At 44.3% G+C, this 25778-nt stretch overlaps 1 protein-coding gene across 2 annotated transcripts in view; it reads left to right on the forward strand.

The window, feature by feature from the left end:
- The window catches only part of LOC133359155 (hatching enzyme 1.2-like), a 29453-nt gene extending 4717 nt beyond the window's left edge, over window positions 1-24736 (forward strand). The window contains exons 5-15 of one of the 2 annotated variants that reach the window (XM_061577558.1): window positions 3527-3660; window positions 4805-4876; window positions 6490-6607; window positions 7918-8093; window positions 10159-10246; window positions 11823-11949; window positions 13260-13310; window positions 19822-19863; window positions 20525-20551; window positions 21463-21534; window positions 23480-24736. In XM_061577558.1, the coding sequence (XP_061433542.1) occupies window positions 3627-3660; window positions 4805-4876; window positions 6490-6607; window positions 7918-8093; window positions 10159-10246; window positions 11823-11949; window positions 13260-13310; window positions 19822-19863; window positions 20525-20551; window positions 21463-21534 (807 nt within the window). In that variant the 5' untranslated portion in view covers window positions 3527-3626 and the 3' untranslated portion in view covers window positions 23480-24736. The remainder of the gene's footprint in view (window positions 1-3526; window positions 3661-4804; window positions 4877-6489; window positions 6608-7917; window positions 8094-10158; window positions 10247-11822; window positions 11950-13259; window positions 13311-19821; window positions 19864-20524; window positions 20552-21462; window positions 21535-23479) is intronic. The other variant, XM_061577559.1, reaches the window with a different exon arrangement.
- Window positions 24737-25778: the final 1042 nt, after the last annotated feature.

Genomic DNA, 25778 nt, shown 5'->3' on the forward strand with positions numbered 1-25778 from the left:
TTCAACACAGTACATAAAATTCGTAATTGTATCCCATCTCGATTTAAAGCTTTCGTGACTGCAGGGATTCATCTTCTTGGTTCTTTCGGTAAAGTCACGTAGAAGGAAGTAATAAAATAATAAAAATAAAACATAATAAAATAATTCTCACGACGTTACGGCCACAACGCAAGCAGCCGTCCTCAGGTGAAAACCAGGTCTGTCGAGGCGACAGTGTCTGAATGAAACAGCACCATGCTTGGAGCATATATTTAAGCTGGGTTGGAAGATGCTGCTAATCCTGCATAATGCACGGGCATAAGTAGTACTAATCACATACCTGCATTTCCCATAAATATGCTAAATTCCTCTTGATATGCAATTTTTTTTGTCAAGGCGCCCTTTCCCCCCCTTCCAACCCAGCTTAAATATATGCTCCAAGCATGGTGCTGTTTCATTCAGACACTGTCGCCTCGACAGACCTGGTTTTCACCTGAGGACGGCTGCTTGCGTTGTGGCCGAAACGTCGTGAGAATTATTTTATTATGCTTTATTTTTATTATTTTATTACTTCCCTTCTACGTGATTTTACCAAAAGAACCAAGAAGATGTTTCCCATCTGTGATGTATATGATCCCTGACATGCAATATCCCGGTGTCTACAAACTAAGCAGTGTCTGTGGCAGCAGTTACATTGGGGAAACTAAGTGACATGTCTCAGACCGGGTTTGTGAACATAAGGCAGATCTGAAACACGGTAGGACCAATACCTCAGCTGTGGCTGACTATTATTTTAACGCGGTGGGCACACATGAAATTGATTTTGCCAAGACAAAGGTACTCTGCAAACCCACTGGCTATCAGCAAAGATTCGTTCATGAAGCCATCCAGATATTTTAACACAGACACAATTTCAACCGAGAAGATGGGTACAAACTGAAGAATAATCACTGGATGGACGTTATTAACCAGTTTAGGTCATAACTGGCTGTGATGTTCCTATCCTACTTACCTATGTTAGCAGTTATTTTCGAAAATCTGAGTTACATTCACTAACAGAGCCAACCTTTAGGTGTGTTAGTAAATGGCGGCTTGCCACTACATCGTCCGGGTCCTCGCCGAGCTTACATTTACAAGAATATTTATCTCTCCTACTCGCTCCTCAAATTTTTTCTCTCCTACTCGCTCCTATATTGGCATTAGCTGCCCCTCCCATCTCTAAACCTTTATAAACAGCCTGTCTCAGCCGATTTCCCCCTCTTTTTCACCTGCAGACGATTGCTTGTGTTGCAAGAGAAACGTCGTGATTTTGATTTTATTATTTTTTCTGTCTAAGAATCTAACTATACAACTACAACTTAATGTTATACAGTGCCATTCACACAATGCCTCAATGCTTTACATTAAATAATCCGACCGTTAGCAAGCCTTGAACAAGTAAAACTGGATAAAACCCTAACATTAAACTGTATAAAACTTGTAAGAAATAAAAACCTGATTTAAAAAAACCTTAACAAATAAAAACAAATAAAACTCTAAACGAATAAAACTGTAAAACGAAGCCCTTAAATATAACTAAACAATAAATACAATGTTAAAGGGATGTAACTAATGCCTTAATTTTCACCCAAATGTTTGAAATAATCCTCTGTGAGTTGTTAAGAACAGTTAAATTTGTAGTGCCACTTGTGATGATAATTTGCATCTCTTGGATGAAATAAAATAGCACAAATGAGAAACAAATGCAGACAATGTAACCACAACATTCAATTAGACATTTTACTATCATACAGTAACTGTCTCGGCCTCGCTGTGCGCTGCGTTGCACCACTATCCGAGTAGTTAACCTCACATTCAATAAACCTTCAGAGCCAGGGTGAACATCCGACTCCAATGTATTTCATGAATAGAACGAGGTAAAACTGATGGAAAAACACAGCACAAAATACAGCATCTGTTAATGCTTGCAATATCGATACAATGAATGAACACTGCAGCATAATAACATTGTCTTAGATAACATGAAACTCCACAATAGGTCCTGGATGGACCAGGCACCTACATTAGCACTGAATAGCTATACAAAAGAATAAGCTACTGTGTTCAATAAGGTCACTTCGTGTAATCACCATACTGCAGCCTAAATGTACAGCGCTGCACATAACACTGAACTGTGGATGAGATACTTCTTCATCCTTGCTGTCAAGATTGCATTAAAGTTACATGGGTACAAGTCTGGCTCGACTTATCCAATTACAAGTAACATTCCCAATAATGCAAGTGGCAGGCTTCGTTGTTAACTAGACCTCATATTTATCATAACAATTTAACAGCATTATAAAGGTATTTTTAGCATTATAACGGCAATCCTAATATTATAACAGCATTCCCAGTAATATAAGAACATAAACAAACTTACAGACAATGCTTCTTAAAGTCCCACAATGAACATATGCACCTGTCTTCACTGAGACGATATTTGTGCCTCCATGTTGTACTCTGTATAATGGCTGACACCCTGCCTCATGGCTTAGAGAATCATAAATCGTAACTTCCTGGTCACGTGACCAAAGTCAACACCATATCAGGAAATTCCTGTATACGCAGGATCAAGAATACCTGTATTTCATTGGGGCTTTATGATTGTTGTTGGACCTCCAGCAACAAAAGTAACACATCGGAAGGCAGCACGTTTGTTTTGCTGCCTCTGTGAAGAGAGGAGAACCCTGGCAGCAGCATTAGTTGTATGACAAAAACACACACGTGCTGTCCAGGAGTCTTCAGTGCTGCAGCTTTGTCTACTCAATCTAGGCTGCATGAAGTCAAGTGAAGGCCGCTACTGCGTGCTCACTTTAGGCTCAGATGACATGGTGGAGATCTTTTACAGGCCACAGAGATGGCTCTCTGTGCAAAATGACAACGTCTTTGGTTAAATTTACAGATCATGTCACATGTTTCACAAGAGTAGGCCTTCGTGAGTCTGTATCAGCCCTCAGCTGAAATTTAACAAGGAAGGGGAATCATGGAATCCGTAATGGTTCGAACATGCTTTTGAGTTATTTTTTTTATGAATAGATACTACCTGCTATTATATGGCTCACAAACATGGGCATGTGTGACATGATCGCATTGGCCAAAAAGGTTTTTCTATTTATCGCTGGATTTAATCGCCAAGTTTTGGGAAAGCCTTTGATCAATTTTCTCGGTTTTCTCCAATAACATTTACCTTTCATTTGATGATCTCCCTCAAACCCCTTGCCCTGCTTCAGACAGACAGACAGATGGACAGTTATAATGCATTCATGATTTTAAACTTAGTTGGAAAGTGTACAAAATAACACGTATCTAAAACACACACATAAAACTGTCCCCACATTGTTATTGCATTTGAAAATTAGCTCTCACTTTGTTAAAATCTATTACGTTAAATTATCCTTGTCACTGGTGCAAAGTGCAGTGCACTAGACATTTGGCCTCTGTAAAACGTGTCCGGTGTTTTGAGGTGCCGGTGAGGGATGTTGCTGTGAAACACGCGGTTTCCCATCAGGGACTCCTCCTCACTGCTGGGTGCCAGGGCAGGAAAAGCATCTCGGTCCATCGCCCTGGAGCTCAGCGAGGTTGAGAAGGGCGCGGTGCTTCATGAGCTCATGCACGTGTTCGGGTTCCATCGTGACCAGCAGAGTGAGTAACTTTACAAGCGGGACACATGCCCTTATGATGACGACATAGTTAAAATTAAAATAATTATGCACAATATTTTACGGACATGAAAGTCTGCGACTGCTGCGCGGATTCAAGATCAGTGTCGCTCAAAAGCCAAGGCGAAAGAGGCTGGGCCTTCAAGTGTCCCTTAAAAGTCGGTGTGGATTGAACACTGCGATTGTGCAGTGGAATGGCTTTCCAGACGGCAGGGGCTGCCATGGAGAAACAATGACCGGCAGTGATGGTCCTGGTCCATGGTGTTGAGAGGAGGTTGTGAGTCGTGCTGCGGAGAGTTCTACCATGAGCTGTAGTGCAGGGTGACAGGGGTGAATTAACAGTGGTTTAACTCAATAGTCCAGCAAGTAGCGTGCCTTGCGCGATGGTGTAACTCAATTTGAAACAGTGTTTTACATATGTCTTATATTTAATTTCATAATATGTTTCAAAAAGTGAGTGCAAACAATCAATAAAAACTTGAAACGTTATTCTTCATGTTGGATCACTATTGATAATGTGAACAGCGTTCAGGTCTACGGTTCCAAGAGGAAGTGCTGGCAAACAATGATCGTTGCTTCTGAACCCGGAGCTGACACTGATGGATGGAACAAGGCCTGTGTGTCATGCCAGGCATTGCCATCAGTGGGGAGCGATAGTATAGCGGTTTGCACCCGCTGCGCGATGAACCCAATGACCTGAGTTTGATTTCTGCTCACGGCCAATACCAGTGAAGTCAACGAAGTGGCTTATTATGTGTACATTTATAGCAACCAAATATGCAGGGGAACCTAACTGTGGCAGACGGGTCACTTCCTCCGCAAGCTCTTGGGGGTCTGTGTTGCTATGGGAGAGGACAAGCAAACCATTGTATCTCACTGGCAGGAGATTATCATGATCCCGAGCCCAGAATTACCATGGGATTCTTGGAATTACATTTTTAAAAAGGAACGCACTCATCAATGATAATGTTGTCATTCCCTCGCACATTCTATTAGCATGGTTTGCTACGTATGGTGTGAAAGAATTTCAACATGCATACATACACAGAAGCAGCATCATCGTGCATGATACCGAATTGTTTAGGCTTCACTTTATGTGATACTGAGCATGCTTTTTGGTTGTCTAGATGGAAGCCATGACTGGGTCAAGCACCGAGATGGTAAAGTCTACATTCTCTACGATGTCTGCTCTGGTTTTGGTGAGTGCATCACACACAGCCGGCAGCCGTAGCTTCATATTTACGCTTTAGGGCTCTTTATAAAATAGAGATTATTATTATACTGGTAGGAACGAAGTGGACCAGCCTACAATAGATTATTTCGTCTGTCCGTCCGTCCCTCCGTCCGACTGTCCGTCCGTCCATGTAGCAACATCGCCCCCTACTGCAAACACTTGGCATGACCCTACAAAAACCTTTAGACTCAGTGACGCTTTCCTGGCTAAACAAGTGTAACATTCCCTTATAATTCCCTCAGATAGCTTTTAATTAAAACATTTAAATTAATGAGGCTTTCCTGGCTAAACACGTGTAACATTCCCTTATAATTACCTGAGATAGCTTTTAATTAAAACTTTTAAATTAAATAAAAAAAACTCACAGCGCCCTAAAGCCTACAGCTAGGCCTAAAGCCTAGAACTAGGCCTAAAGCCTAGAACTAGGCCTCACAGTCTCCCTTCGTATCATACCCCCGCGTGTGTGAAAGGGAGTTAATGTTTAACAATGTTACATTCCCTCATGTTTTAAAATAGAAACATTTACATTTAAAGCTTTTACATTAATAATTAACACATTTACATTATACATTAATAATTAAAACATTTAAATTAAAATTAACTCACAGCGACCTAAAGCCTACAGCTAGGCCTAAAGCCTACAACTAGGCCTCAAAGTCTCCCTTCGTATCGTCCGATTAGGTGTAGCAACATCGCCCCCTACTGCAAACACTTGGCAGGACCCTACAAAAACCTTTAGACTCAGTGGGGCTTTCCTGGCTAAACAAGTGTAATAATACATTATGTTTATATTCTTTGGTTATTCGTTCCTACCAGCCCACCCCGCAGGGTCCTGTTTATTGCTTTAGCGAGAGCCCCAATCTGGAGCTACTTCAGCTGGGACTGCTGACTCTACACAGGCCCTCGGCACATCACTCACTCATGGTTTGCCACATGGAGCCCTCTCGGTTTATTTTTAGCGCACGAATAATGCCACTTTTTTAAAGGAAATAGATGAAGCACCCAATTGAATGTGTTCTTCAGCCATTTCTAAGATTTCATGGTTTTCATTGAAATTCATGATTTCCATGACCACCGTGACCTCTGTGACAAAATTTTAATCACCATAGTCCTTATCAACCAACTTATCGCCATCATCCATCATCATTCATCATCATTCATCATCCATACTCATGATAACGTAGGTTCTAAGAGTTGCACGTGTATACATGTACTTACTTAATACATATCATCCATCTTATCCATCTCCATCCTCACCAACATCTCATCATCTCAATCGAGCCCGCACCTCGTCCCCCGCTCCACATCGCCACCAGAAGGGAAGGAAATGTTGTCCCCTAGTTCCCCGAATCAAACGCCCGGGATACGCTTTGTAACACAAGGATTACAAGGATTAGTGTCATTCTAACTTGGGGATACTATAATCATATGATTGTAGTTAATTATATTATGAATACGTATATTTAGATCATATGAGGATAATTTGATTCTCATGAGGATCATTTTTGAATGAGGAAAATATTATTATAATATAAGCACAGTGTGATTCTAATGTGAGGACATGCTTCTCTCTTTTAGACACCAATGACAAGGAGAACATCCAGCATGCAGTCAATGAGTTTGCAGAGAAAACCTGTGTTCGGCTCATCCGGAAAGACAACCAGGAGGACTACATCAACTTCCAGGCGCTGGACGGGTGAGCAGCAGTGAGCGGCGTGGAGAGAGAGAATGGGGTGTTAGAGAGAGAGCAGAGTGTAGAAAGTGAGTGGGGCATAGATGGTGAGCGGTGCGTCAAGGGTACATAGAGCTGATAGAGAGTGGGGTATAGAGAGAGAGTGGGACGTAAAGGGTGAGTGTGGCGTAGAGAGAAATTGAGGTGTAGAGTGAGCGTTGTGTGGACAGAGAGAAGAGAGATTTATCGATTCAGATCTCTGCAGGGCAGGGCAACCCTTCGTGTTAGAAACCCACTGAAGGGGATATCACAGAACTACCTCTGAGATCCCCTAAAGTGACCAATGATCCAGAGTGGAAGGCAGCACTTTTTCACCTGCTCTGCATAGGAGACTTATGTTTGCTCTATGACAGTGAACCAAATGTTTTAAATCTCAGAGCTAGAAATTAGCCAAATTAAGTACAAAATTGCATTTAATGTAGTGAGATTGTTTTGTGTGAATTCATTGTTCACCAAACTGAGACCATCAATTCATTACACTTGAGAATGTAGTTTAATCACAGGCAGCTGCCTCGAATCAAACCCAGGATCTAAGCAGTGCCCCTCAGCTTTTTGAGGTTTCACTTGCAAGCAAAATGAACTCTTGCCTGGCTCGAAAAGGGCTGATTTACTGCATTTGAATGTATTATTTGTTCGTGGCATTTTTGTCTTCTGTTGAGAGGAACACACATTGGTAATGGCAAATTCAAGCTTAGAAAGCCAAGTAATAGTATTTCTTGTGGAGTGGATCTTACTGAGACCCTTACAGCGTGCAGACGTAGAAATTTAACCCCTTCTCTGAACCAAGATTATCACACAATACAGTCTTTTTTTTACTTTGAAGGTCATCTTTCGTATGACATTTAAAAGCAACTGAGATATAATTTTAACTGTATGTTCAGTTTGGTATTCCATTTGATGGCATCGATAGTTGCTTAACATATAGCGTGTGTGCATCCTGTGTAATTGTCTAATGGGCAGTGCTCGGTTATGTGATGAACAGAATGCACATTGATAATTTGGCGACTCATTCATATTCCATTTATGAACAAAATAGCTGCACTAGTGTGCGTTTTTCAAACACAGCCAATTGCCTTCTACGCAGGCTTACGCCAGGTACTTCCTGCGTGGGGTGTTCAGGTAGTGACTTGCAAGCCATTCAGCTTTCATGCCACTCGCCACCAATAGCTAACATTCTTTTTGACTATCAGCAGTGGCTCCGCATAATGCAAGGTAATCATGACGTGAAGGTCATGGGGGTGATCGTGAAATTCCATGGGAATTTTCGCCACCAGGAGCTGGTCCTTCCTGGGCAAGAAAGGAGGGGCCCAGTCTTTGTCCCTGGAGCCCAGGAAGGTGACCAAGGGCATCGTTCTGCACGAGCTCATGCACACGCTCGGCTTCCACCACGAGCACTGTCGCAGTGACCGTGACCAGCACATAAAGGTCCACGAGGACAACGTCAAGGAAGGTGAGTGGTGCCACTAGAGTGAGTAAAGCATCCATGGGTAGGCATGCTATTCATTACTAGAAACGGCTTGTATTGCACAAAGAGCACATTAATTCGATGTCCAGTGTGTAGTTTACTTTAACGAGGAAGTGTCAACACAGCAGGTGCAAGAAACTGCCACGCAATCTTCCCATTGCTCGTGTTGCTTCCTCCAGTGCAGTTTTAGTAACGAACGTACAGATGGGCACGCGAACGATCGTTTTTGTTTCTACGACGGTCCGCAATGACTGTGTCGCGACCCGTGGTGGTGCGTGTGCTGCCACGTATGGGGAGCAGTGGTGTAACGGTTAGCGCGTTGCACTATGAATCCGGCGACCCGAATTGAATTCTCGCTCACGGCCAACACTAGTGACGATTATCTGAACCGGTCCTGGGCCTCCCCTAGGTTGACTCAGCCTCAAATGAGTACCTGGTGTGGTGTTTAAACATCGCCACTAGGGAGATAAAGGCAGCCGAGCGTGGTGCTGGCCACCCACCTTCCTCGTGTGCTGTGAGAGCCTCCATAGGTGCTCACTAACAGCACTTGCCCCAACATTCTGTTAAGGCTATACGGGAGATCTTTGTCTTTTGTCACATGCGGCCGGGCAGCACCGCACTCACGGCGCTCACTCCACACGCCGATGCAAGGGTTCACGTGCTGCTCACGGGTTGGCTCGTTAAAACAAGTACCACTTTATGGGATGTCCACAGTGGTCATCCTATAGAAGCACTGGTCTCCACCATAGGTTTGTGGAATACCACCACACTCCCAGAGCCACCAGTGGAGATAAGTTCCACTCTACACGCATTTGAGCTGGAGAAACTTCAGCTGGAGTTTGTTTTAATCCAATTATGTTATTCACCGGAAAGGTGGTCTACCTGTAGAGTGAGTGTACTCCACTCAGAAGGTTATGAGTTCAAATGCCGGTGATGGGGTTGATTCAGCCCATTATTTCTCTCAGGTAAATGCAATGAGTACCACCTTGTGGAGAAGTCAACAGTGGTCGTCTTATAAATGGACCTGCCCCCACCATAGCAATGTGGAATTTTCAACACTGCCTCGAGGCTCTACATGGAAGATGAGTACTGCCTTCATGCTCATTTGAGCAGGAAATTATTTTGAGTTTCTCATCCTTGCTCCCATATAAATAAACAGTGCTGGGCTAAAACAGTCACAGCACAGCCTCGTATAAATACTGGAATTATCACTATTAATCCAATATACAGCTCTTGCTAGAGTTTATAATGTCACATTACACAATATAGCACTGATGCTAACCCTCAGTACGTACCGCTGGGTAAAACATTGCACTGGAGGGCTGATATTGGAACCACATTTTCCATGCAACTGGTGCTGTTTGTGCATTGAAGTTACTTGAATAAGAAGAACATCACTGTTACACTTTATAACGATCCCTTTTCAAGATAAATAAGGGGTATTTTAACGCCATGCCTTCTCACAAATAATTGTGCAAAATATTACGTTAAATTTAACATCATAAACAAATACACATCGAGTCGGGAAGAGCAATGGTGTAGGTTACCCAAGTTAGTATTCCCGGCCATAGTTAACACCAGTGTACGACGTTACTGACGAACGTATTGTTTTTTTTTTGGGGGGCACCCTCTTTCACCATACTGCAATCCCCCAGCGTGAAGTACGGTCAAACAACCTCCACGACTGACATGACGTCGTGGGGAAGCCTTTATCCTGCTGTGGATTGACTTAGGGCCTTTTATTATTTTATTTAAGCACTGAGCAATATTACCGTCCATTTACTCCAACAGCTCACAGCACTCGAAAGAAGTCAAGCCACTTGTTGCACACGTTCCACCTACCCAAACGCTACCCCAACAATCTAACTGTGTGCGCTCTTGGTAGAACCGGTAGCAATTTCCACACCTCCGATTCGCACGGTTGGCTATGTACGGTGCGAAAGAAGTTCAACCTACATACATACAACATGATGAAAGGTGTGTTTTGTAGATGCAAGCATAAAACCAATGTTGTCGGTTAATAAGAGCCACGTGTGCCTGCTACCTGCAGATGAGCTTGGGCAGTTCAAACGGCTGGAATGCAGTGGCTGTAGAGAATATCTGCCCTACGACTACCTCTCGATCATGCACTACGGCAGGTGGATCTCACACAGGCTGTGGCCTTCACTAGCATGAATGCAGTAAAACTTCTCAAAACCGGATTAATTTGGGGAAGGGAGCCTTTCTGGTTATAGAGGGATGTCTGGAATACTGCAAATACAGTAAAATTCAGACTAACTGAACCCCAGCTAGATGAACCCAGGCTAGCAGTTCGGGGTGTGTGAGGGTCTGATGGGCGAGGAGGGTGGACACCACCCCAATAAACTTTCATCTCATATACTTAAATAACAAAAAACAAGCATGAAAAGCAGGAATCAAGAATACCATGACATAACAATTTTACGTAAAGCCTATTTCTCCCAGATGGCACATGAACACTCCCACCTGCTGTGCTACGAGACCACACAGAAGGGCAGTAACACAACTTCCTTGGAATTTCAATCCTTTGGGCGTCCAGAAGTTTACCAGGAAGTCTGATGGCGTTCTCCCCTGTGAATAGGGGAAGCCATCTTGAAATCCTCCAACACGGCCTGATGATGCTCGTAATAGTCACCACCTCATCCACATCTTTTTCAGCCTCTCCTTGGCCTGGCTATCTGGATTTACATTTAGCTGGACCAACGCTCTTGATTTTTTGTGTTCCACATTTCTGCTTATTACTGTTTACATCTCTTTGGTGCAGCCTCAACAAACGTCAAGGATTGGTACATAACAACACCACGCAATACAGTCATCGCAACACGTAATTCTGTAAACGCAAAACAGTAGTTTTTTCATTTATATTTTTCCATAGTGTTGTAAATTAGACTAAATGTATGAAGAAATGTATTTTAATTATTTTTAAGTGTTGTCCATGCTAGGTATGTATTAGGGGGGGGGGTGTGTCGTTAGCAATGAATTACGCTGTATTCACAACTGGCCAGAGTTTTTGGTTACCCGGACCAGGGCTCACTCTTCATAGTGCGGCTCACCGAGAGATTTTACTGTAATTCCATAATTGAGAAAATACAACATTTTTATTACATTCTTCGGAAATTAATTTATACTTAATAACAAATAACTAAATATTTTAAATATTTGATGTTTATCATTTAATAGCAAACAAAAATACAGTCATACCCCCCACTTACACCCTCCCGTTTTCCGAAACTTTCTTCTAATTTAATAATTTCAATAAAAATTCTGGTTTTCAGGAATGCATCCTGGGTGTAAATCGGAGTATGTCTGTACGAAAGTGTACAGTTTATTCCGAGTTACCATCGCCTGTGAAGCTTAAGGTGGATAGTTAAGACTCAGTGCCGCTCCTATAAACAACACTTTAGACATGAAACTCTCTCGTGCAGGGAGCAATGTAGGGTCTGTTTGGTGGTTGAGATGAATAATACATCGGTGTCCCCGGCTACATGGGAATAAATGAGTTGCAAATGCAAACTCGGCAGGCTCGTGTTTGGCACTGATGTACGCTTGGCTTACAACCTGTAAACTTCACCTCAATTGGTCGTCATCTGTGCTAAGGAAGGAATTGATTACAGATGTGTTAAGTAACCGGTAAATGGTTTAGTGTGGTAACCAGTCACTCAAGTCCAGTGTGTAACGCGCTGATCTCCTCTCTAGGTATGCCTCGTCCTCGGACTACATGAGTGAGACGATCACCCCCACGACAACAGCTAGAGCTCCCATCGGCCAGAGGAGCGGCCTCAGCCCCCTGGACGTGCTCAGGGTGCAGCGCAAGTACCAACCGGTTCGTCACCGACACCTTGATGTTTAATGAGCTCACAGCACTAATTTTCCATGAACATAGCACGGTGTTAGAATCTGAGCCATGCAACACGTGTTGCCATTTAGTTGCCATAATTGCTTTGTTCTTACAAATGTCTGTGGGAACTTGTTTGTGTTTTGTTTGTTGTCCTTCCCCCGCATCTCCTGTTAGCACAGTTGGCGACGTACGGTACGAAATATTTTATACCCTACGTGACTTTACCGAAAGAACCAGAGTATGGATTCCTGCAGTCACGAAAGCTTCAAATCAAGATGCATACATTTGTTAACAGTGGGACATGTTGCACTGCTTAAAAATGTTCTTCTGCAGGCATATTTGGTATCTTTTTTTTATTGTAAAATTCAGTTTTACAAAAGCACTCCACCTTGCTCGCGTTCGCTCGTTCATTTAATCATGTTCTCGATTCACCTTAATTAACTACCCTATATATAGATATACATGAAAAAAATCTGCTGTGTTTTCCACGTGTGTCCCTTTCAACAGTTATTCCCATTGGTTTAGCAAGCTCTTTATTCATGGCGTTTGTTTTGCTCATTCATCTTGAGCCCAACGTTGCAGCCCTCCTTGTTAAGTTATTTGAAATTGTCCATTGGTTGTTACATAAGGACTACATTGTCAGTAAATCTGACATGATTAATCCTTTCTCCGTTTATGTTTATGCACTTTTTTTCAATTACATTTTTGGAAAATGTACTATCATGTTTTTGCGAATATCCTTGGTAAGAGCATATCTTCATGTCTGACTCCTGCTTTGTATTTTACATGTTCATTAACTGTTATGTTTGTTCATGACTGTTATTTTGTTAAGAACTCCCAGGGTTTGATCTTCCCCAAGAAACAGTGGTCAGCCCTAAGTGGCTGCAGAACAGTGTATGGCAGATGCGGTCCCCTTCATCGATGCAAATTGATGCATAATTTACAGATTTTTTTAAATCGATATTTATTTTAAAGTCAACTATTCAGCCTTCTCTATGAAGTAAAAAAATCATTTCCACTTTTTTAAATGAAATGTTATTCATTATTATCATGACTTTCATCCATCTTTCCTTTTTTTCAAGTTCACGTCTATATTTTTCCATTGCCGATTTAATAAAATACATTGTAATGTTGTGAATAGCCTTGAGGATAACATATCTCTCCGCCTGCCTCTTTTTCAGATTTTTTAGTTTTTACTCTCTGCATGAAATCTCAATATAGTGGTTCCTTCCATTTAAATAGTTTTGATAATCACACTCTGTAAGTTGTTAATGCACGTGACTATTTCCTTTCAGATCCTGGCTGGTGTGTCGGAGGACAAAGCCTTGAAGGTCGCTCTTGCTAAGGTATGGAGGTGAAGAGGTGTGAATCAGTGCGAGCAATGGGAGTGTATATGGGTGTTACTTTCTTCATTTTTCATAATTCACCCTTTATACGAAAATCAACAAAGTGTACACTTCTAACATTGCCCAACAGAAGTAGAAACCTTACATGTGACTCATTGGTTCCTCCCTAAACGTCATACTTGTGTTTTCAATAGATAATCATAAACGGACAGTCCAGAGCAGTTTCAGTATTTAAATATCATTTGTATGTAAAGGTAATGGGCGCTGCAGTGGTGAGATGTCAACTACCTCGCCTAGTACACCGGAGGTCATGGGTTTGATACCGACTCTGACGCCTGTATATTTGGAGTATGCATGTTCTCTCCGTGGTTATGTGGATTTTTCTCCAGGTCCTCCGGTTTTTCCCTCCATATTTAGAAGCATGCGTTTAGAGTATCTGGCTGCTATACCGTTCCACGTGGTAAGCCACTTTGTTGAGCTATCATTTGCGGCCAGGCTACGTCTGAACAAAACCTGTATAGCTCAAGAGGCGATACCTGGTAAAATACAAAATAGTTTAGTGTATAGTTTTATTTAATAGTTTTCAAATCTGTCTGTGCATTTTCATTAAAATTGTACCTTGAACTGGCATGACATCACTACTCAAGTGTTGTATTTTTTTTCACAACTGCACATTGCTTGAAAAGCTATGAGTTCGCATTAATTGTTAAATCTATTCATGTGTAGAGGAGTAGAGGAGAGTGGTGGCGTCGCGTGCGCTGTCCGGTGCGGTGACATCACGGGACATGGGGTCGCACGTGCTGGGCAGTGCACGTGATGTCACGCCTCAGAGGGTATTTAAGGGAGACCCCGTGACGTAAGCGGGGTCACTATAGGAACGGGGATAGTAAACAGGGTGAAGAGGGAACCAGGGATAGTGAGAGGGATCAAATAGGGAGTCTGGGGAGAAGCCAGTGGTAGCCGAAGAGGTGCTTCTCTCTCCGGTCGGTGGAGTCGGCAGACTCCACGATCCGACACGAGAGAGAGACCGGAGCTAGCCGGCAGGGACCCAGACTCAGAGTAGGACCCCTAGCCCCTGGGAGTTGTGTACCCTGTGTAGTATTGACCAAGAGTAATAAACCCTGGCGGAAGCCCCTAACTTACCTCCGTCTCCGAGTACGTCCGTCGGAACTTCTCTACAACTGGTGTCAGAGTGTCTGCACTGCTGCTACAATGTTTACATCGGGAGCGGAGCGCAAGAACCCAGCGACGGGACGATCGGAGGATGAAGACAGCGGGGAGGAGGCTTCGGCAGTGACCCCGGAGTCCGGGGCTCCGGTGACAGGCCCCGAGAAGACGACGGGCGGGGGTGCCAGCTCGCCGCCACCACCGCTGGAGACGGGGAGCACCCCTGCAGACCTGCTGAGGCAGCTCCTGCAGGCGATTGCGCAGCTCTGCGCCTGTCTCGACATCGCGGAGGCGAAGTTGGGTCCTCCCGGTCCGCACTCGGGATGGGAGCAACTGTCAACTGCCGGGACGCCGCGAGAGGCGGCCGCCATCTTCGCCGCGACGCCCCAGCTGGCTATTTTGCCTGCGACGTCGCCAGCGGCGGCCATGTTGGTTGGGGCGCCTCAGGCGGCCGCCATTTTAACTGCGACGCTGCAGGTGGCGGCCATTGTTCATGCGACGCCGCACGTCGGCGCCATGGCTGCCATGGCAACTGCGACGCCGTTGTCCACCGTGGGTGCCGCCGCGACTTCGCGCCACACCGCGCGCGCGGGGTCTGCCAGCGGCGATGCCACAGCTCCGCACCATGCTGCGCCCGCCGGGGGAGCCCCAGGTACGTCCGGGGCTCCACACCTCGCCGCACCACGGGAGTTGCCGAGGGTGCCGCCGTGGTTCCGGCCATCGCCGCGCTGGCGGGGTACGCTGCGGGTGTCGCCGTGGCCCCGTGCATCGCTGCCGCGGCTCCTCACGATGCCGCGCCGCGGAAGTTGCCGCGGTTCCGAGCATCGCCGTGCCTGCGGGGTTTGGCGCGCCCGCCACCGCGGCTGCTATGGTTGCCGCGGCCGCGGGGTGGGCCGAGGGTCACGCCGGGGCACCGCACCTCGCTGTGCATGCGGGTTTTGCCGCCGGCGACGCCGCACCAGGCTGCTATTTTGCCGCGATCGCGGTGGGGGCCGCCGGCGACGACGCGGCCCCGCACCTCGCGGTGCCTGGGCGTTGCCATGCCGACGCCGCGGCTCTGCATCTTGCCGCGGCATGGGCAGCAGGAGCCGCCGCTCGGGCCGGCGCGCGCCTGGCAGGAGCTGCGTTGGGCTGCTGGGCTGCTGCGGCTCTCCCGGGGCCTGTCACTAGCTGGCACGGTGCCTGCCCTGGCGATTCGTGCCACATGGGGAGGCGTGCGCTCTGTTGATGGCCTGTGGAAACGCTGCCGTCGGCCTCCAGCCCTCATCGCTCAATTGTGTTATGTTGGCGTGTTTTGTCTAAGACTGCCCAATTGTCCGTTTTGGTGTGTTTTGTCTGGGCTGCTCAATTGTTCAATTGTTGTTTGTTGGTGTGTGTTGTCTGGGCCATCGGGATTCCGCCTTTGTATTGATGGCAGCGCGTGATGAGAGTTTCAAAGTTTTGAAATTTGATTGATTGTTGTCATGCTGCCTGGATGTTGTCGGTTGGTTGTGAATATGTTGGTTTGTGGTTCTGGGACTACTCTACTTTTATATTGTTTACAGCCGAGTCAGCTGAATTTTTTTCACAGGGGGGGGTGATGTAGAGGAGTAGAGGAGAGTGGTGGCGTCGCGTGCGCTGTCCGGTGCGGTGACATCACGGGACATGGGGTCGCACGTGCTGGGCAGTGCACGTGATGTCACGCCTCAGAGGGTATTTAAGGGAGACCCCGTGACGTAAGCGGGGTCACTATAGGAACGGGGATAGTAAACAGGGTGAAGAGGGAACCAGGGATAGTGAGAGGGATCAAATAGGGAGTCTGGGGAGAAGCCAGTGGTAGCCGAAGAGGTGCTTCTCTCTCCGGTCGGTGGAGTCGGCAGACTCCACGATCCGACACGAGAGAGAGACCGGAGCTAGCCGGCAGGGACCCAGACTCAGAGTAGGACCCCTAGCCCCTGGGAGTTGTGTACCCTGTGTAGTATTGACCAAGAGTAATAAACCCTGGCGGAAGCCCCTAACTTACCTCCGTCTCCGAGTACGTCCGTCGGAACTTCTCTACACATGCACAAAGACCAGTGAGTGTTAAGGATGAAGCTGAAATACGGTTTCAACTGTCATTAGATTTAAGAAACAAATTCATACATATTAAAGGAGCAAATATTAACCATCTCATATTTTTCGACTTTATCGTCATTGCAACAGCCAATTTTGGAATGATTTACGGGACACGTTATAAGAACTTAATCAAGAAGACTGAAACGTTGCGTATGAGATAGATATGGGCAAAACAAAGTTCATGGACAAGTTCACTTAACAATCAGACATTGAATAGATAATGTATGCAAGTTAGAGATCCATCTTCTTGTTTCTTTCGGTAAAGTCACGTAGAAGGGAAGTAATAAAATAATAAAAATAAAACATAATAAAACAATTCTCACGACGTTTCGGCTACAACGCAAGCAGCCGTCTTCAGGTGAAGAATGAGACACTACCAAACTAGGAGCTTATATATAAGCTGCATTGGGGGTTGAAGAGCGCCTTAACAAAAAGAATGTGCATGTGAAGAGGGATTTAGCATATTCATGGGAAATGCGTAGGCGTTGGGCGGGGGGGTGTCAAAGTCATATTATGCCCATGCATTATGCAGGATCAGCAGCAACCAAGGGGGGTGCAGGGATTAGCAGTAACAAAGGAAAGGAATGTTAATGATATGTAGCTGCAGTTACTCAACAACCACGTAGAAAACTAAAGTATAAACTACATAAAAAACTAAAGTATAAACTGCATCGCACCATCAGTATACTTACTATACTCTATAATAAGCTGAGTTACTAACAGCAAGTAATACATTACAATTCTACCTCGTAAAAATTCTATAATATGCTTCCATCTAAACCTTATTCTCTTATATCACACGAGCATATACCGTACTATATACTGCCATAGATAAACCCAACATTAAATTATATACTGTATTGCTGTAAACCAACCTATATCTTATACATTTAATATAACACTATGTATTATTCTACACACCCTAATGTGTATCGAAATGGTTTATTACGTCCTTCCAATGATTGCTGAGCCAGAATCCATCTTCTCGGTTAAAATTGTCTCTGTGTTTGTATATGTGGATCGCCTCATGAACGAATCTCTCATGATAGCCAGATGGCTTGCAGAGAACCTCTGTCTTGGAGAAGTCGATATCATGTGAGCCCACTGAGTTGTAACAGTGATCTGCCACGGCTGAGGTGTTTGTCCTACCGTGTTTCAGGTCAGCTTTATGTTCACGGATGCGGTCCGAGACATGTCGTTTGGTTTCCCCAATGTAACTGCTACCACAGAGGCAACTTAGTTTGTAGACGCCAGGGTACTGTATGTCTGGAACCACATCTTTTACAGACGGTACCAGATCACGGATTTTATGTACTGTGTTGAATCGGACCTGGATCTTGTGTTTAATCAGGATTTTGGAGATCTTTTTTGTGACCCCAGCAATGTAGGGTAAGGTGATGGTCTTGAAAGGCTCCTCAACAGGATCCTTCTTGATGGTTGGAGTGATGGCTTTGCGGATTGTATAGTCGGAGTAACCATTTGCCTTAAGAGCTTGGCGTACGTGTTTGAGTTCACTGGAAATGTGTTCATGGTCGGAGATGCATTGGGCTCTATGATATAGAGTCTTGATGAGGGAATTCTTCTGGGATGGATGGTGGTGGGAATCCGGTTTTAGATAAGCATCCGTGTGGGTGGCTTTCCTGTAGACAGAGTGGCTCATTGAACCATCAGGTCTCCTTTTGATTAGGACATCCAAAAAGGGTAGCTTGCCATCATTTTCGACTTCCATGGTGAATCTGATGGCTGGGTGTATGGAATTGATGTGGTCGAGAAATTGGTCTAGAGCAGGCCGGCCATGTGGCCAGATGACAAAAGTGTCGTCTACGTACCTCTTCCATAAGGTCGGGCGTAGAGTGGCAGTCTGGATAGCGTCCGTCTCAAATTTCTCCATGAAGATGTTGGCTACAACCGGAGATAGGGGGGAGCCCATTGGGGTGCCCTCAATTTGCTTGTAGAAGGTTCCATTCCAGGTGAAGTATGTATTGGTTAAGCAGTGTTTCACCAGGGGGGGTACCCCAGCATTCAGTCCTTGATGAACCAAGTCTTCAATGATTGCGATGGTGTCAGGCACAGGTACCTTGGTGAACAAGGAAACCACATCAAAACTGACAAGCAGGTCGTCTGGGGACAGGGCAATCCCCTTGATTGTCGATACCAGGTCAGTAGAGTTTAGTACTGCAGAGGTGGTTTTTCCAGTGAAAGGCCGTAGGATTTCGGACAAAAAACGAGCCAGTTTGTAAGTGGGGGAGTTGATAGTAGAGACAATGGGACGAAGAGGTGTATCTTCTTTATGTATCTTTGGCAAGCCGTACAATCTTGGTGGTCTGGCTGCAGAAGGTTTCAACGAGAACTGTTTGGTCTGATCAATTAATGCGGTTGAAGCAGAAATGATGTTGTTGGTTTTGGAGACGAGGCTGTTGGTGGGGTCTCTTTTTATTTTTGTATAGCTGCCATCGTTTAATAGTTCTTGAATTTTGTTGTTGTATTCTATTTTGTCCATGATGACAGTGGCATTGCCTTTGTCGGCTGAGAGTTAGAGATGTCAAACCGACTGTTTAAATAATTAAAAAAGCAAGTGGGCTTGGGCAGCAAGCACCATTCGAATGGTTGATGGTCGTAGTTGAGACAAACAACAAAGTGGCAGCCAGAGGATGGAACATGGCCAAGAGGAGGACGTCCATTGTTAAGATGGAGGAATTCGTGTGAAAAAGCTAGATGGATTTCTGCATCGCAAAATCATGAGAGATGGTGGTGGCTTGGGGTGGTCTCCATCCAGCATTGCATCATGATGAAAATACCATTGTTACAATGACAATTTCTCCCTTTATCTGAGCCACATGCTAGCTTTAAACGAAAATCTTATTTTTCTTCTTTTGGCTGATGTTCTTGTAGAACAACAACTATAATTTACCATTGAGGTGGTTGAGCCAGATCATTGCGTCAGAGAAGCGGAGTAGTTTATTGCTGTGTTGATGCCTCCTTCGTGTTTGTGAATTGGGGACTGAGTCGTGATACGTTCCATGGGCAGTTCTGGGTGACAACAGTAGCACATCGGAGATGCTTTAAATTACCCTTCGTGCATCAAGTATCCGCATCAGCTGCCATGGTCAATGCAGATGCGGTTGTGACTGTGAGGAAAACAGATGAGGGTGAATGCATGCGATGTTTTCCTTCATGGCCTTAGAGTGTACATGCACCATGGTGACATCACCACCACTTAGTGGCGAATGTTGTTGTTGTTTCCCTTCAGACGGCCGCTCTTTGTGAAACCCTGCAGGAGCCTCCCCGTCCGGTGAGTGTTTCCTGAGCCCTGGTTATTCGTGCAGCAACGTGCGCCTCTCAGGCATTCACGTTGTCAGCCCCAGTTAGACAGTGCACATGGTGGTGGTGGAGCAGCCGGCGACAAGAGGCGTGGACACAACCTCAATTGGGTCCTGTTGGTGGGAACAGGGATTACCCACGCTACATTTTACTATTCGAGTCACAACATTACAACTTTCATAGAAGCTCAGGTATTACTTTTATTGTTATATACACTGAACTTATTACTTAGAGTAGTGTTGATAATATTGTGAATTGAGGTGTAAAATGAAAAATTTTGCATCAAACTAAGACCCTTACCGTAAAGAGAAGGCCCTTGCCTGTAAGATCGGCAGTTCATCAGAATTGATTCAAGCAAGCCTGACTATGCTGGTTAGACATTTTGTTGTTGAAACCGGTCCAGAGTTTGCTTGTCTTGAGGCTATGCTGCTGAAATTACACATTCCCAGAAGGCCTTTGGCGTGATGAGTTGTGTAAGAATTTTTTTTTTACGTGGAGTGATGGATATGTGAAGCAGACATGTCTGCTTATTTATGTTATTAAATATTTCGTGGTTTAACTTTGACACTCGCTATGTTGTGTTCATCATTGTGGACTAAGTTACGACATTGTTACTTATCTCTTTTTGGTAGACACAAGATCTTGCAGTACAAGCGGAGGTAAGCGCATTTGCACCACAGGGAAGGACAGAGAAGCATGACATGCAAGAGCAGGCATGCACAGCGTGCATGAGCAAACATGTGAACCAACACGCCTAAACAATCTACCCCCAAACCGACATTAGTTATTTATTATTTGTGTGTAACTTTGTGCAGACATCAGCGTATTTCTTCCCATGTTGTGAGGGTGTACGTAGATTGCAGAGCATTAATTGCCCAGTTATGTCTGCACAGCTCTTTGAGAACTCATCTAGCATCGGGGTGACAGGATCACCGACAAGAGGAGTTCCCTTGGGTTAACGACGACCATTCATGCTGCAGCCATCCATATTTACTGGCTGCTTGACCTTTCCCACTGGTTGCCCAAGATTATTGCCACTTCCTGGCCATAATATTTTATTGTGGTCAGGAGGTGGCATTGTAGCGTATGGATGGTGATCTTATCTGTGTGGAACTTTGTGTGTTATTTCGTTGTATATGTGAGTTTTCTCTGGATACTTTTCCTCCAAAATGAAGCCAAACATTCCATTGCAAAAGAATGACAAAACTCAGTGAGGCTTTTATTGAAAAATAGATATTATTATGTCTTTGACATATTTGTATCATCCCAATTATGGCATGATTTACTTTGACTGTGACGAGTAAAAAGTAATTGTAGAGCTAGGGAAACGTCTCGGAGCATTTTTCGGATGTGTGAAAACATTTAGATTGCAAATTTGTCACAATGGGAACTTGTGGATGTCAAAACACAGTTACACTGTTTATTGTCCATCTTAAAAATACGACGCACCTCTACTCTAAAGTTATTTCTACTTCTCAAAATAAATGCACATCCCAAAAAATACACTTTACTCGATTTTGTGGACTCTATCGACATGTGTTGCTGCTGTTGCGTTTTTTTCCCCCAATAGATGATTGAGCAGATGCTGACGCACCACTGGCAGGGGCTCCAATTGGAACAAATGGAGGCTATGAAGAAATAAGTAATATTAAAAAATACTTTTTTTTAAACACGCTTTAATGAAATGTACCGTACTCATAATGGCAAAACTCCACGACTCCAGGAAGTGGCCCCGAAGCTTGCTGTAACGTAAGGGACCATGGTGATTTACAGCCAACATCAGTTGAGTGTGGACAATTAGACCCAAGCCAAAACATAACATATAAAAATATGGTTAAATTTTTTTTTTTATGATAGAATATAGTATTGTCACCAGTAAGACATAAGTATACGAAGTTTGCAGTCGATACCACATTGGGAAGTGGGTTAAAATTTAGTTACAAGATTTGAGGATACGACAACAACAACAGACAGAGTGAGTTGAATAAAAGCGTGTTAATAAGGAAGAGCAAGAAAGACAAGGTGTTGTGTTTGTCCCCACACCTGTTGACCGCAAAATAAAGGAAGCTTAGAAGCTCCTCCCATTTCCTCTTAAATATCCCCAGGTTTGATTAGGGCTGTGGAAAAAATGCCTTTGCAGTGGCTGCTCCCTCATTATGGAATAATCGTCAGGGAAGCACGAGCACCAATCTGTATGGATCATACTTAAAGTTCCCGGTTACTGATTGTTTGCTTGGCTAAATTATTTTTTTTAGCTTGCTTTATTTTTGTCCATAGAAAATGTAGTTATATTTTTATTTACATTTTTAACCAGTCCCCTATCCCTGTAACATGTAAAGCACGTACTGATACTCGTTGTTTGTACTGCGACCTAAGTAAACATGATTGTAACTAAGACTTGTACCGCATAGCATCTGCCCCGTCGCGCGATGCCTATGAAATAGAGCCGAACAGCTTATTAGGCCCTTCCTGCTGAAATTAAATCAAATGTATTTATCTTTCTATAATGAAGCACATGTTGATAGTACCTCCATTGCCACTGCTGTGTACGGTTGCCTGGTGAGTATTGCATTCAAATTAAGTCCGTATCAAACACATGAAAAGCTGTCGGGATTCAAAAACTAAAATTAAAAATACTTCTGTAAATCTGTCTTTCCGGTAAATGTGTAATACAAATATTCAGTAGTATGAGTATTTTAATACTCACGGTACATTTAAGAATATTTTAGACATGTTTTAAGAACATTTATTAAACACTAGTTTTAAACAGTTTATTTTCTTGTATTGCATTATCAGTGGTGCATAAGCACAAATAACAAGAATTAAACGAATTCGTCAATAACGCTGCCCTAAAAGGAAAATGTATTATAGGTGACATTTAGAGCAATGGCTCTTCTTCATAACATATAGATGAATCACTATTATAGATATTGAAAGTCAAATACCTCTCACAGCTTTACTGATTATCTATTACAAACCACGGGCAGCAAAGGCATCGCACAGCTTGAGACTCTGCCCGCACTGCATTATCCCAGCTGTTATTAGTTTCAAGATCCAGGCTCCTTTTGTGCAACTTTGACTTCAGCCGTATCATTACACACTTGGTTTCTGGACATCTCTAAGCCAGGTAACCAGCACTGCCCAAAGCAGCTGCGTCACTTGCCTACAGTCCACACACTGTGATCACTCCAACCACCTCAATTCCCCATTGAGTGGCAGGGACGCACTTCACCATGAAGAGTAGGGAGCGGCGGTGCTACGAACACAGAAGTTTTGGGTATATTTCAGGCCAAGGCTGCTGTCTGTCGTGGATCGTACTCTCGATTGACTCAGGAATAAATCAGGACATAATGTGTAAAAATATAAATGTACACAGACACACACTACAAATAAATTCTAAACTACATTTGATCAAATATATTATTACATATTTAGTAAATAATGAATGCCTCACACATCCAAAGAAAATAACAAGTGCCATCTTGATCCAGAATCACATTGTTTGGAATGCTTCTGCTGTAATGAATGCAAGTGCCCTTGATGTGTAGCAAATGTGTTGAGATTGCTTATTTTCCTATTTTTTTCAGCTCTTGAAGAGTAGCTGCTCGATTTGGTGGCTTTACACAAATGAGCATCAGCGAACTGCTAGTTTCCACTGCTGACTATAAAAAAATGGAACACCTCCACTTTGTTATACTCTCTCCAAAAGTTATACGTTTGCCGTTGTGTTACTACAACGTCACCAATGAACACTTGCCACAAGACGGCAGTACAACAAAAGTATGGACTCCACGTGTTCTGTCTTTACACAATATTCCCTCGTTCTTCACAAACTTTATATTCGCGATTTTGGTTATCCACGAATCGCATCGGGAACTCTAGACGACTGCATCGAGAGAATGTGATGAGATAAAGTGATGAGAGAGAGCATGGAATGATATGTATTATCTATGAATTTAAGGTAATTCGTTAAGACGATAGGTTTTCGTAGGCCAATATCCGCAAAATGTGCTATTCACAAGCATGTCTGGAACATATCCTTCGCGAATAACAAGGGAAACTGCATGATACCTCGAATGCTCATGTAAACGCTCATTAATTGGCTGAAAACGTCTTAATATATAGGGAACCACACAACTTTGGCAGTTGTTGACGCCAGCTCACCGCCTGGCTGTCTTTCAGCTTCTCTTTGAGAGTGAGCATATACTGTGGCGTGTTACAAGTTGAAATTAATATTATTTCATAAGCACTAATTTATCTACACTGTAAATGTTGGAAATGTTTATTTTTCAATAGGATAACTTGACCCCAGCTTGTGTTTTGAAATAATACAAGTTATGAAATTACACAAGTGTACATATTGGTTACCACAGGACCATAATACATTATTTTTACTGTTGCCTATGAAAACTTGGTAATCTAGTCTGGTAAATGACAAGTCATATCCATCTGTGTGCAGGTTAACTTTATGATTCCACTCCTTGCTAGGAGGGTTTTAGCTTTAAAAAAATGTACAGCATAATTACTGTTTACTGGTTAATCATGTTTGAGTTCAGTTTTTTTTACATATATATTTGGCAAATGATTTTTTTTTTACTTCCTGGGAAGATGGAATATTTTTACAATTGAGTGAAAGGGAACTCTATAGAGTAATACACAACACAGGCCTTGCCCCTACTTTGCATTTATTACCAGTTCAGAATTTCAGAATTTATCAGCAGCAAGGAGTACACTGCGCTGCATAGGTAAATATATGTTGGCTGGTCTAGTAGTGTGTGATACGAGGTGACTATACTTTACTGATGAGTTCTGATAACGATGTAACGATGTTGTCTTCCACCTGTCAGTAAAATTTTCTTAAATAAATGTTGTGATCTAAAACAAGAAAACCACAATGCAGTTGTGGGGGCCTTTGGCCCCCGGGGTCCCTCCCGCCTGCATCCCCTATTCTGTTTACGTTACCCCACCTCCCGAATACCCGCTAGGGTTTCGCCGGCCTTCGGACGCGACGCCCCTACCCATACGGCTTCACGCGGCGCTCCTACGCTGCAAGCATACGTGCGCACAGCATCATCAATCAGACGCCATACTCCCCCTCTTTACACCGCTACGTACAGCTCTCGCACGCTGCGAGCGGGTGCCCGTCTATAGCCCTGTGCGACACTCGCCTCCACGTCGAATAACCACGTTACCAATGCGCACCCGTATCCGACACGTAGCGAACGTACGCGCACTCACGCACACAGCTCCCCGCGGCACTCACCACTGAATACTCGCGTTATGATCGCGCACCGGTATCATACACGGAGTGAACGCCCGCACACACACGCCGCTCCACACGCAGCACACTGCTCGACGCCGCTCTGTGCAGCGCTCCCACGAGGCGAGCCGCAGCACTACACGCGTTCACACCGCTCACGAGATCACACGAGGCCACGATTCGCTATTAATGATTTATTATCTGCTACCTGGTAATTCATGTTAAATCAGTGAGTCGACGAGGCTGGCCCATTCCACTAAACCTGTACCTATTCCCTATTTATCGGTTATGACCCCACTTTTACCTCCTTACTCACCGTTAAGTGTCCACGGCGGTCCGCTGATCCCTGTGCCAACAGCGTACCTCGGTGCGTCGCACGGACGTCCGGGTCGCTGGCTGGAGCTGCGTCTGGTCCTCTGGCGCTGGAGTAAGAGAGCGATTTCCCCTTTGCGCCCCCTATTTATCCTCCCTACATCAAAGGGATGCGGCTCTGAGTTTTTCCTTAACAATTGGCTCGCGCCCCCTAGCACGCGCACGGCGGTTCCGGGCGCTTTTGATATGCTAATCAATGTGCGGCGTGCGCGGCGTAAATCCTAATTAATCCCAACCCTCTGTGACTATGCGCA

This window comes from Lethenteron reissneri, chromosome 64, assembly GCF_015708825.2.
Source record: "Lethenteron reissneri isolate LAM-NWPU_2019-01 chromosome 64, ASM1570882v1, whole genome shotgun sequence".
In the NCBI taxonomy this organism is placed as follows: Eukaryota; Metazoa; Chordata; class Hyperoartia; order Petromyzontiformes; family Petromyzontidae; genus Lethenteron; species Lethenteron reissneri.